This window comes from Montipora foliosa, chromosome 12 (genome assembly GCF_036669935.1).
Source record: "Montipora foliosa isolate CH-2021 chromosome 12, ASM3666993v2, whole genome shotgun sequence".
Lineage (NCBI taxonomy): Eukaryota > Metazoa > Cnidaria > Anthozoa > Scleractinia > Acroporidae > Montipora > Montipora foliosa.
Genome location: NC_090880.1, coordinates 42,179,679 through 42,192,178, shown reverse-complemented (window position 1 = coordinate 42,192,178; position 12,500 = coordinate 42,179,679). Strand labels below are relative to the sequence as shown.

The 12,500-nt window shown below is 40.2% G+C and overlaps 1 protein-coding gene across 5 annotated transcripts in view; it reads left to right on the top strand.

Annotated features, from left to right (window-relative positions):
- LOC137979436 (lysosome membrane protein 2-A-like) overlaps positions 1 to 12,500 on the top strand; it is a 59,605-nt gene that overhangs the window by 46,084 nt on the left and 1,021 nt on the right. For all 5 annotated transcript variants that reach the window (XM_068826695.1, XM_068826692.1, XM_068826693.1 and 2 more), the window contains 4 exons: positions 2,169 to 2,324; positions 4,561 to 5,350; positions 8,444 to 8,862; positions 11,385 to 11,585. In XM_068826695.1, coding sequence (XP_068682796.1) covers positions 2,169 to 2,324; positions 4,561 to 5,350; positions 8,444 to 8,862; positions 11,385 to 11,585 — 1,566 coding nt within the window. The remainder of the gene's footprint in view (positions 1 to 2,168; positions 2,325 to 4,560; positions 5,351 to 8,443; positions 8,863 to 11,384; positions 11,586 to 12,500) is intronic.

Below are 12,500 nucleotides of genomic sequence, written 5' to 3'. Positions count from 1 at the left end.
AAACTCGTTCGGGAACGTTGAAACTGGTCTCGAAATGTTGTTTACATGGCCTTAGCCGGTTTCTGATGATTGGCTTACGCAGCGTAGCGTAGACCAATTTCACGAAGTGGTGTTACGCAGTGAAACTCCTGGCAGTTATCACCTCTGCGATTGCTGCGACCGTTGCAGAATTAGAAAGTGGTTCTACTATTTGTGAAACTTGTCTTGTTACACGGTGCAGTGCCTCCTGAAACTTGGTTCGCAGCGCCTTTGCACACGATTTTCAGCTAAAAGTTTCAACGTGTAACAGCGGCTTAAATCGTGTATTTTAAGAAGGTTTGTTGCGCAAAGTGGAGAAAAGATTATTCCATAACAACGTGCGAGAATTTTCCTTTTAATACGACAATTCTCCTTAACCTCTTGATATGAATAATGCCGAAATAAGGACTTATTAATTTGGCCAGAGAGAAAAATTTATTCGGCTGAAAGAGTTCATGAAGCTTTATCACTGATTGAATATATAAGGCGGCTCAAGATTTGTACACTATTCCAAAAGATTTGAAGTTCTTAACAACTTTTCACTTCGAAAGAAACAACTCCACGTTTCTTTGGTAAAATCAACAATAGACGGATGGCTAGCTCATTCCACGCTTCCTCTAGCTTCCTATTTTTATTTCTTAATTAATTATAAGTAGTGTTTACATGTCAGTTTTATTAATGTACAAAATTTATATCCGTTATTATTTATTAGTATAATCAGAAGCACGTGACCTTGAAGCGGGTAACTTGAAACTCTTTTTCTTGGAACAATGCTGGGGATTTTATGCCCATATATGGACAGAAATAAGATCGAAGCGAAGCTACACGCGCGGGAAAGTTACACACAAATAAGCAAGTTTTTAAACTCGAAAAAGCTAGCTCTCCACCAGAGTTAGAAGCTTTAAGGTCATGAGCTTCTGGTGTAATTACATAGGTGATTATTGAAAATTGTCTGCGCTGATTGGCTGCACTTGAGGTGATTATTACACGGGAAAATACTCTAAGCAGTTTTTTTTTTCAAAATGGCCGCAAGCCGTTTTGTCGAGGTAACAGACGAAGAAATTAGTTGTGTAATCACCTATGTAATTATAATAAAATGATTATTCACCTCAGGCTCGGTGAATATATTGGTGAATAAAAACCTCGATTTTGTCTCGTTCTTTATTCATTGATATTCAACTCGCCTTCGGCGGATAATTGTTAAACATTAATACCTTGGACTTCTCTGCATCAGTTGAACAGTAAGGAAAACGAAAGCTTCGGCAACTTTGGTCAACTGTGCACATATCATCAATATTTGCATATCTTAGGCCCGACTCAGACGCCATACTTTTCATGAGCCGTCATAAATTACGAAAAGTACGCCTGTTGATTCAGACGTCGTACTTATAATGATTGGCCGATCCACAGCCGTTCCTAATCCATTTCCAAAAAAACAATATATTTTGTCAGCGATTTGTATGTAGAAGGCACAATTAACATGGTTTGTGACTTAAAACGGTTCGGCATATGAAAAGTTCGACGGCTAAATCAAAGCCGGTCCGCAGCCGTGCTAAAGCCGAAATTCCCGGCCAAAACAACGGCTGAGCAGTTCCAAATTAAACTAGCCGTTCTTAAGTGATTCAGACGCAGAACTTTTCATGTACTTATTATAATTAATTGAATGTATTATGTTCGGCTCATGAAAAGTGCGGCGTCTGAATCGGGCCGAGTATCAAGTATTTATGAGTCAATGAGTCAATGAGTCATGAGTCAATGAGTCAACGAGTAAGGGCAGTTAATTAAACCACAAAAAGAAAGCTAAAATTTCAGAGAGTGCTTAGGCCTAATCACTGAAACGAGGGCTTAGGCTTAATCAACAAATTATTGCTATATTGACTGTGAGTCCATTGACTCATGACTCATGACTCATTGACTCATTGACTCATTGACTCATTGACTCATTGACTCATTGACTCATTGACTCATTGACTCATTGACTCATTGACTCATTTGACTCATAAAACATGCGTTCTCATCGGGCCTTACTTACTCTTCTTTGTCTTAGGGCGTAAATAAATTCGACTTAGTTGATATAAGTTTGGGCTGCCTGCTTCTGATATGTCTCCTCTTTTGCGCATCTGACTAGTAATCCTTTGAAATAATTTCAGTTGAAAGAAACAGGCCCATATGTTTACACCACAAAAGCAAAACAAGTGGGAGTCAAATTCGAAAATGGAAAGGTGACCAGTACGTCGTTTGATCAAATCACATTCAACAAGACACTGACAAAAAAGGAATGTCCGAAATGCTCTAAGCATGACCAGGTTTGTTACTCAGTTTGTCAACAAGTGAAGCTAGTATGATCTTCTTCGTTATGAACGCAATTTATACAATTGCGTAGAGAAGCCTGAAAAATTTAGGACTTCAACGGGGTTTGAACCCTTGACCTCGCGATTCCGGTGCGACGCTCTAACCAACTGAGCTATGAAGCCACTGACGTTGGCAGAACCCACAAACGACCAGCTCCCAACGTCAGTGGCTTCATAGCTCAGTTGGTGAGAGCGTCGCACCGGAATCGTGAGGTCACGGGTTCAAACTCCGTTGAAGTCCTGAATTTTTCAGGCTTCTCTACGCAATTGTATAAATTACGTTCATAACTGCGAAGATCATAGCTTCACTTGATTTCATATCCGCAGTTCATATATGATTCATTTCATATACCATTTCACCAGTATGTCAACAACAGGTCCCAGAATATCCTATACCAAACTGCGAACCGGATCGGCTTTGGGTTGCTTTGATTTGCTCTTGAATGAGCTATGCCGGGTATTGCAGCGAACCTCTCCCTTTTTCTCGAAAGGCTTTTTCCCACTTGAAAAGCTGTTGCTTTTATCGTCAATTCCTCAGTTGCTCTGAATTGACCGTTATCGTTTATTTCGAAATCTCACTGTTTCATGGATTTCATGAGAAAAAGCACAAACTCTTTTTTTATACGAACGTAAGAATTAGGGGCTGAGCTTGAAAGTTCTTATTTTTGTGCGACTTGAGCTTGAAAATGTTATTAACATGTTGATAAAGTTGTGTGGTATACTAAGTTTGACTACAAATTGAATACAATTAGCCCATTTCCGAGTTGCTATTTGCCTCAGTTTCAAAGCGAATCCTTGTACGCAACCACTTGAACGGAAATGAGAGGTGTATTTTTAGGAAAAAAAATAAACGTATTATCATTTGAATGGTTGAGCACCAAGACTCATTTTGAACCAGAGGCAAACAGCAACTCGGAAATATGGCCTATTGTTCTTCAGTCTATCATGCAAGAGGATAACCACATTGTTAATGTCAAAAAAAACGTCCTTAAGTATTTGAGTTAATTGTCCTGTTAGACTACAGTTTTAAATTTCTGTTACCTACTGCTCACAAAAACCAAAACAATGGAAAACAAAAGAGCAAAATAAAGACGACGCTCTTCTAAACTGACTCTCAGCTTGGGTTTGTTATTAGCGTGTTCTTTAAATTTTGGATAACCTCAGCCTGGACGTTCCAGGGGCGTAGCCAGAGGGGTCCTGGGGTGCCCGTGACTCCCCCTCCCTCCTTGTGATAGTCAACAACATAATAGTTACCATAATTTATGTCACCTGGAAATTACTTCATCAACGCAGCTATTTTGTAGGCTTGTTCCCCCCTCCCGCTCCCCTCCCCCCTCCCTCCGCGCGCTCACTGCTCATCCGAAAAATTGTCCCTTTCACTAAAAACAGCGTAGTTATCGACACGACAAATCGGTAAGTATCCTGTGTGTGAGAGAGGGAAGATTGTGACCTCCCTTCCTTTGGAAAAATTCTAGCTACGACCCTGCCGTTATTATAAAAAAAAAGACAAAGTAAATGTCCGCAAACCGTCAGAACTTGAGTCGAGAAATGTTCGCTTCATCTAATGAAACGGATGCCCATAACCAGTGTCGAAAGAAATTATAGAATTGCTTTGGTTTTGCATTACTTCATTCAGTGATTGGTTTAAAGTTCTCGCGCCACTTTTTCAACCAATCAGATATGAAACCAAAACCAATCGTGGCTCGGTCGTGTACATTTTCCCGCGCTTTTTGTCGGCTACGTGTAATTACTTCGAGTTTTGATTGGTTTTCTGGATTTCCTCCGTCCTTTTTGGTTGGCTAAAGTAATTACTTTGGTTTTAGTTTACGACACTAGCTTGAAACTCGCTCTATAGCGAGGTTTCTCGTGACGTCACCCATTGTTATTAATATTCCAACCAGAACCTAATTGGCTGTTGAAACAATGACTTCTCTTGTTCCGTGATTGGTAAATTTGAATATCAAAAGAAATGTGACGTCAATGTTTGTAAACAAGAAATATCGCTATTGTGACTTATTGGTAACGGTTATTACACTGTGAAATGTTAAACTTTGCTGAGTGAGGCGCTGGATGTACAGTTATTTGTATTGCATGCTTACAACTCTTTGTTTGTCTAGACATGCACGTATTAAGTTGTATTCTTACTTTTTTCTACTTTTTGTAACAATAGTCGGTTTCCCATTCTCTTCAGGTCACTGTCTTAAACCCAGCCTACCTAGGGCTGATGAAAGAATTTGGATCAGCGAAGGATTTCAGCACTGCACTGATACCGCTTGCATTGAAGATCCTGTTTAAGCAATTGACTGGTAACCAAACAGGAAGCGAGAATTCCACATATATGAAAATGGGACAAGCGCGCAGTGAACTGGAACTCGTATACGGCTCGTCCAACCCTGCCTTTGGTTCTTGGGTGAGAGCAAACTATCCGTCATTACCGCATGGTAATTTCTCTGTGACACAAATGCGAGGTCTTTACGGGGCCTTGATGAATGCTTCGAAGTTTGGACCGTTTTCAAATCCAAGCCTTCTCACAAAATGTACGGATAGAAATACACCCAACATATCTATAGAATGTGGTCTTGTAATCAATCTTAATATATACATCAAAACTCGGCAGCTGCAGTATACTGTCAAGCCTTTCATTGACAGCCTTTTGTGTCCAGATTCGACCTCCTGCTTCAATACCAGTCTCCATACATCTGTACTGATGATTGCGCAATTTGTTACGGACCCACTTCCCAAATTTGTCATGAGATATTTGGATGACCAAAACTATGGACTCACTGCCACTCGAAAGCAGAGCGATATATCCCTTGGTTATGTTATGACTAACTTACCGATCCCTCCACGATTTTCATCGGGAATACCCGTGCCGGGTATATTGACCTCTCATGACAGCGAAATACAGGCCAAGGCGAATGGAACCAATTCAACCTTCTACACGTGTGAATCTTCAGAAGGAGACCGATTTGCTTATGCAGGTACACTTCTAGCCTGATTCTCAGACGGTCCAGGTCGCTCGTGTCACGCACTCTACTCCCTTCCCCGTCTGATATACTTGGTAGGAAAGCTTGTTCCTAACGTCATATAGATTGTCTAGTTTCCATCAATAACAGGGAATGTTACACTTTCATAAACCTGAGGAATGTGCCTCTGTGAAAACAACATGTTGGAAGCTGCCGGAGATATTGATGTAGATGTTGACTGTGCTTTGGAGAAGGCTTGTGGCGTATTCGGGGTCTTTAAGCTTTTCCCTAAAAAAAAAAACGCGATAAAAGCTTTTACCTCCAGGAAAGATGTCTTGGTAAACTTGCCAACGGGGTTTGGCAAGTTGCTTATATTCCAGATTGCTCCAGTTCACGCTGAACTGTCCAAATTCAATAATACTTTTGTTGCGAAGCCAGTAGTTATTGTTATTTTGCCATTAGTGAGCTTAATAGGAGACCAGAAAAATTATCTACAAGCGTTAGGAATCAAAACTGGCTCCGTCTGGCTCCGTTGGCAAGGACGATCTTGCGAGTGTAGCGTTACTTTTACATCGCCGGAATACCAACTGGAAAATGGAAGGAGGAGGAATATGCGGTCCTCCGAAGTTCACAAGAAAACTGAATTTGATAGGAATCGATGTATACGAGTAGACGAAGCTTACTGTATTAGCCACTGGTATGTTCGTGTGTCTCAGGCTTTTTTTTAATTGTTACAGGATTTTGGAATCTTGATCACATCTAATTAAATAATACATGTACGTGTATGTGCTTCATAGCCTTTAGAGGTGAAACAGAATAGAGGATACATACTTTATTAAAATTTCAATGCAGAATGGCAGCCATAGGCTGATGTGGACCTTAAAACTAACACACTTAAAACTACACAATAATGAGAAGCTTAATAGAAATACAGAATAACAATGGTATATAAAATGTGTTCTTGACGTGAATGTCACGTGTACTCATTGCAACAAGTACAGGTAATCTTTTTGTTCTTGATCTGTTCGAAAACCAAAAGTTCAACATTTTGTTAGTCTGGAGGCAACGTTAGTCTTTGTGAATATTTACAAGTAAGACTTCTGGGAAATACTCACATTTACCGAGCCAGAAGAGAATAGTTCTTTCACTGTTATGTTATTTTCATGCTCGATCGCAAGATTGTCCTCGCCAACGGAGCCAGTTTTAATTCCTAACGCCCGTAGGGAATTTTTCTGGTCTTCTATTAAGCTCACTAATGGAGAAATAATAATTACTGGCTTTGCAGCAAAAGTATTGTTGAATTTGGAAAGTTTAGCGTGAACCACTGAAGCAATGTGGAATATGAGCGACTTGCCAAACCCCGTTGGCAAGTTTACCAGGACATCCTTCCTGGAGGTAAAAGCTTTTATCGCGCTTTTCTTTTAAGGGAAAAGCTTAGAGATCCCGAATACGCGGCAAGCTTTCTCCAAAATAAAGCACAGTCAGCATCTACATCAATATTTCCGGCAGCTTCCGACATGTTGTTTTCACAGAGGCACATTCCTCAGGTTTATGAAAGAGTAACATTCCCTGTTATTGGTGGAAATTACACAATCTATATGACGTCAGGAACAATCTTTCCTATCAAGTATATCAGACGGGGAAGGGAGTAGAGTGCGTGACACGAGCGACCTGGACCGTCTGAGAATCAGGCTAGTACACTTCGAGTATTCAATTGTTTCTTACGATCAAGGCGATCGTAAATTTAAGACCCGATTAAACGGCTTCCCAATTTGGTTTAGCATGCGTTTCATTTTGTGTAACGTTGTAAAATGATGACGAAATTCTGTAGAACGGGACGCTGGGCTGGAAAACAGTTTGAAGACATCCCTTCATCACAGGCCGGAGATTTAGTCTCATGATCCATGGTTTTCGCGCGCATGTGCGAGCACTTCTACAACTTCTGAAAGGGGATCTGTCTTCTTTACGATTGTTATAGCCCTTGTCAAAAATATGTCACAAAAGGATTTGCTTTCCAAAATCATCGATGAGCCTTTTACTTTCGGTAGCTTTGTATTTAAGTTTGATTTTCTCTTCTTTTTTGAATCCATTGCTTTCTTCTTGGGGATGTATCCTCGATTATCGCTTCCCATTCTTCTAGAAAATCATCTGGCGTTTCATCAAACACGTCCACTGATTGATAGATTTTTCAGATCTGCTACATTTGTACTTCAGGGACCATGGTCGTTACTATGGATACTTCTTTGAAAGACCGATTAGTGCGCACGCGAGTTCCCGGATGTTGAAACAGGGTGGCAAACAGCTTTAACTTCTGATCATTCAACATTCTTGATTGCGAGAGAAATGTCCAACGGATTAATCAAAGCTCGTTTAACGCTACTAAAATCATTATTATTAACATCGATCCAACCTTCATTGAACATATTTCGACACGGTTGAAAAGAGTTGAAAAACGAATCAGTTTAGCCTTTGCCCGGGCCATCAAAACGTTTAATATGCTTTGTTGAACATCCATTTAACATTTCCTCAGCCATCGAGAATGTAGAATGAAGTTAAATCCGTTTTCCACGTATTTCAACATTCTTGCCCCAGCACGATCACAAATGGTTTTATTTTTAGATACACTTTGCGCGCCAAACAAACAAAAGGCCGCCATGCAATTTTAACCAATTAGAAGAAAGCCATGTCACAGGTGACTTCTTCTGCCATGTTTTTTTTTTTCGGGACGTGACAACTGACTATCACGGAATGGCTATTCTAAAAATAGACTCGATTGTGACTGTGCTGGGTCAATGTGGGTGAAGTATCATGAAAATAAATTGGTATGAGCGGTTTCAGAGTAAAAATAGAGAATGAAAGATTTGCATTTCTACGCTCACGTTGTCGCTAAAACCTCACATTTTGTGATTTCACGTCGTCGTTGTGCAGAGTACCGCAAAAAATGCGTGCCGCACGTGCAGCACCTTTATTTGTTCTCTTTTAACCAATGATATTCTTGTTTTGTGGCGTTGTCGTAGACGACAGCGGCCAGTACGGCCAGTACAGCCACCCTGTTCGGTCAATAAGAATTTACTAAAATAGTCTTTCACTGCAGCTTTCTTCCCTTAGCCATAGGTGGTGAAAACAAGGTTAATCAATCTCTCTATCCTAACGCAACCGAAGAACAACTGAAAGTTCATGGATACTACAGTCAGTTCCCTGGACAAAAAGATTTAAAGCCATGCACTACTGACTACCGTGGACTGGCTGAAAGCTATCCGATCTTTTTGCCTCAGTTTCGTTTTGCTGTTCCAGTAACTTACAAAAGAGTTGTTGAAGTGCACAGCATTCCCATGCACAGATACGTGTTACGATCCGATGTTGTTAATGTTAATAATGTCACAGTATTCAAACGAGGGATATTCGACGTCACACGATTGTTAGGAGGTCCTTTGTACATAAGTCTTCCTGGGTTCCTTCATGGCGACCCGAGTTTGTACAACGAATTGAAACTGCAAAAACCTCGTCCAAGAAAGTATGGATCCTATGTAAGTATTTTGTTACATATTTATTAGCGTCTTCGTATAGAATGAATAGTGTTTCCTAGATAAGAGGGAAAACCGTAGAGAACCGACGCAATCAATCCACATTATCCTGATTAATATTGACAGTTTTGTTTTGCGCGTGTTGCGTGCCCTTTAACCATGTGATGTTTTTGTCCCGTCGACCTTGTGGTAGTCCCCATGTTAACGTTGTCTCAGTCCTCAATCTAGATTTCAATATTTTGTTCTACTGCTCAGCACGAGTAGGTGTACCCGCTTCACTGAAAATGCTGCAAAAGAGACAGACGCCGGGAAACACATTTTTACTCTTTATAAACTGTTTTGGGAATTTTTAGCGTCTCTCAAAGCTTTAAATCAAAGAAATCGTTGAGACAGGCGTTTTCAAGGTTTAAATCTGTTCAGTTTTTCATTTGAAGGGGCGTCGTATTTGACCACCTAACCATAATAACCATAAACGCTTGCTTACCTCACAGCAAAATTCCTTTCCCAAAGTTTAGGCGATCAAGTTTTACCTACTAAATTAAACTAGAAATAGTTTTCACTACATCCGGCTGCCCCCGCCTAAGTTAATACAGATGGCAGTTGAGGTGTTTTCCAATTAATACCGGTATGTGCTGCACATTGCGATGTTTTCATGTTATTCTACACGTAATTAGTAGGTAGGTAAATCAGTGAAAGTGAAGGATGCAAGGAAAGGATGGACAACAACAAACAGCATTTATTTTTAATTTCAATCAACGTTTATTTGATACGCTATCTATTGAAAAGCAATTAACATAATTTTGGAAAGTGCCGTCAAATATAATAGTAAAACAGGAACAGGAGCATTAAATGACTAGAATGCAACATTTTGTCGTCATCCTTCGTTGTCTTTAAATTCGTCGTCATTTTTTGTGGTTCTTTCCACACTACCTTGAAATAACATAAAATAGGATCAAAACTTGCTTATTATATTCGGATAGCTGACTATTATTATCTGTGAATAAACTGTTTTAAAAATGATCGAGGATTGCCGGTTTGAAAATGTTGATACTGAGTCTACGATTTTACTCTCTGATATTGTGTCTAGCAGTTTGTGGCCGAGTCTGTGGTACATGTTTCTGCTTTCATTTGTGTCTGACAAATCGTCGCCCCTGTTTATGAGTTGTGCCTGAAAAATCGATTTCTGACCCAGGCATTATGATATTCTATCAGATACTGTAATCTTTGATTTTCAAAGTAAAAGAAATCGCTGCAAATATTCGAAAATTACTCACCTTCAATCGCTATGCTGAACCTTCGATATCCATGCTCCTTGTGACTTTCTGCCTCGTGACTCAAGTTACCCAGAAGACCCCGCGAAATCGATGAACGCTACCGATACCACCTTGCGTGCCCTGTTGAGCAAATCGAGATTGCTTTCAATTCCTCTATACAATATCTACTAATTTACGGATTAAATTACTACTTCTTTTTTACACCGGGGCGTTTAGGTTGCTTCCTCGGGTTTTGGCCTCTGGGCCTCTTTGGCCTCTGCGGAGGCAAAAAGTTGACGTCACAGACAGAACAACATTAGCGGGAAAAATTCAGGAGTAAACAACATGGTGGGTGTAACGGACGCATTGGCCATCATTAGCTAGATAATGACCGGAGCGTGAATGGTCAGGTCGTCTCGCAGGTCACACTGTGGGAAGGGAATGTTGCCTTAGAGTAAACGGGCGTAAATGGGGATGGGCAATTACCCTACAAACGACGGCGTGGAAGACTAACTCCAGGCGCAAAGAACCAACAGTCTTAATCTTTATTGAACAGTGCTAACGTATTGGTGGGGAGCCGTTTCACCTACGAGTCCCGTGGGTTCAATTCCCGGACTCCTCGTCCTCCAAAATCTTTTCGAGACTGGAATCACAATAATAATACAACATCCTTTGGTTTTGACCATATCATATTGAGAATAAACATGACATATACGTTTGCTCAAGTCCCAAGACGTGTTGTTAGAAAGAGAAATTAAGATAAAACATCCTTGGGACTGGTATGAAAATTGGTTATTCTTCTTGTAAGGACGGCATCTATCCACTAGATCACAGCTGGGAAATGTAAAATTAAGACTTAGGCCCTTCACGTACATTTTTAGGAAGAAGAAACTGAAACTAGTTTAAGTCTGAAATTTTACAAATGAAAAGTGCATAGCCTTTCCGATATAGTAGATTAATATAAGTTTTAAAAATTCTATGGGACACAAGTAAATAACGTAGAAACAAAAACCAAGATTTCATGGAAAAACATGTGAACGCCTTCATGGCATACATGGATTCCCTATTTTGTTTTGGGTAAACTGTGTTTGTCACGTAACTTGTTTGTTCCCATTATGCCCGGTAACTCATCTTTTTCAGTTTAGCTCTAACCCATTCATCTGTTTCTGTTGTTTATCGGTAGGGGAAACGGAGCCTATCACTTAGAAGAGCCATCTGATTTTTGTGCGAAAGGCCATTTAAATATAGTGAGTTTGTTTTTATCTTTTGCAGTTGAATATTGAGCCAGTATCGGGAACAGCCATGCAACTCAAAGTTCGCATTCAGCTGAATGGAGTAATTACCTCCAAATCTTTATTTAAAGAATACCATGGCCATTCCAATGTGAGCTTCGTGAACAAATTTATTCCCATCTGGTGGTCAGAAACCTCTGCAAGCATTGATGAAGAAACAGCCGAAGAATACAACTCTCAGGTAGACGGCGTAAAATTAATTCTGGGCATCGAGATATTACTCCGCAGATTTCGTCGTAGCAAACTCACAGTCTTCGGCGGAAGACAAATTCTCCTAAAATTCTCACATTCTAATACAAAATTAAGAACTCAATCCTGGACCATGCCATGCCATGAATAATTAAGAACTCAGTCCTGGAGGGGGGTAGGGGGGGGGGGGGTGGGTGGGGGGAGATTGGGAAGTAAAGAGAGTTCTTTCCTATGGTCAGAATTTTCATATACAAGTCAAGAACGATTATTCTAAAAACTGACTAAAAGCACGTGAGATTAAAATTTATGAAGCTCAAACTAGAACAAGACCCCCTGATTACGAAACTAGCACTGCAAAAAACACGACCAGAAATACGGATTAGCTGTAACTGAACTTTCACAAAACTAAGGATTTTTAGGATAAACAAGCCAAATAAAAAACTGCTGTCGCGTTTGTATAGGTACAAAATCATGGTTATGATGATGATGTTGATGATGATGATGATGATGATGACGATGATGACGACGACGATGACGGCAGCGATGACGTCAAAGACGATGATGTTGACGACAAAGAAGGCAATGATGATGATGATGTGGGATAAGGAGTGATGATGGTGGAAGTCAAAGCATAATGCAATTCTGATGACCCCTGTGGTGAAGCTTTTAAGAAATTTCGCATTCTTCAGTTTGAACTACAAAGTCTTCAGCGAATTGTATCCAGGGATTTGACCTAAGTCGAAGAGACCCACCAACTCAACGGTTTTTGTCTCTGACCTTTAATCTCAAAAAATATTGCAGCACTCATGTGAGGCTTGATAAGCTTCAGGCGAGGGCCGGGTAAGATAGTATGCAATAACACATAAAGCAGTGATACCACTCGTTAGGTTTTAACTGGCGGGGATTA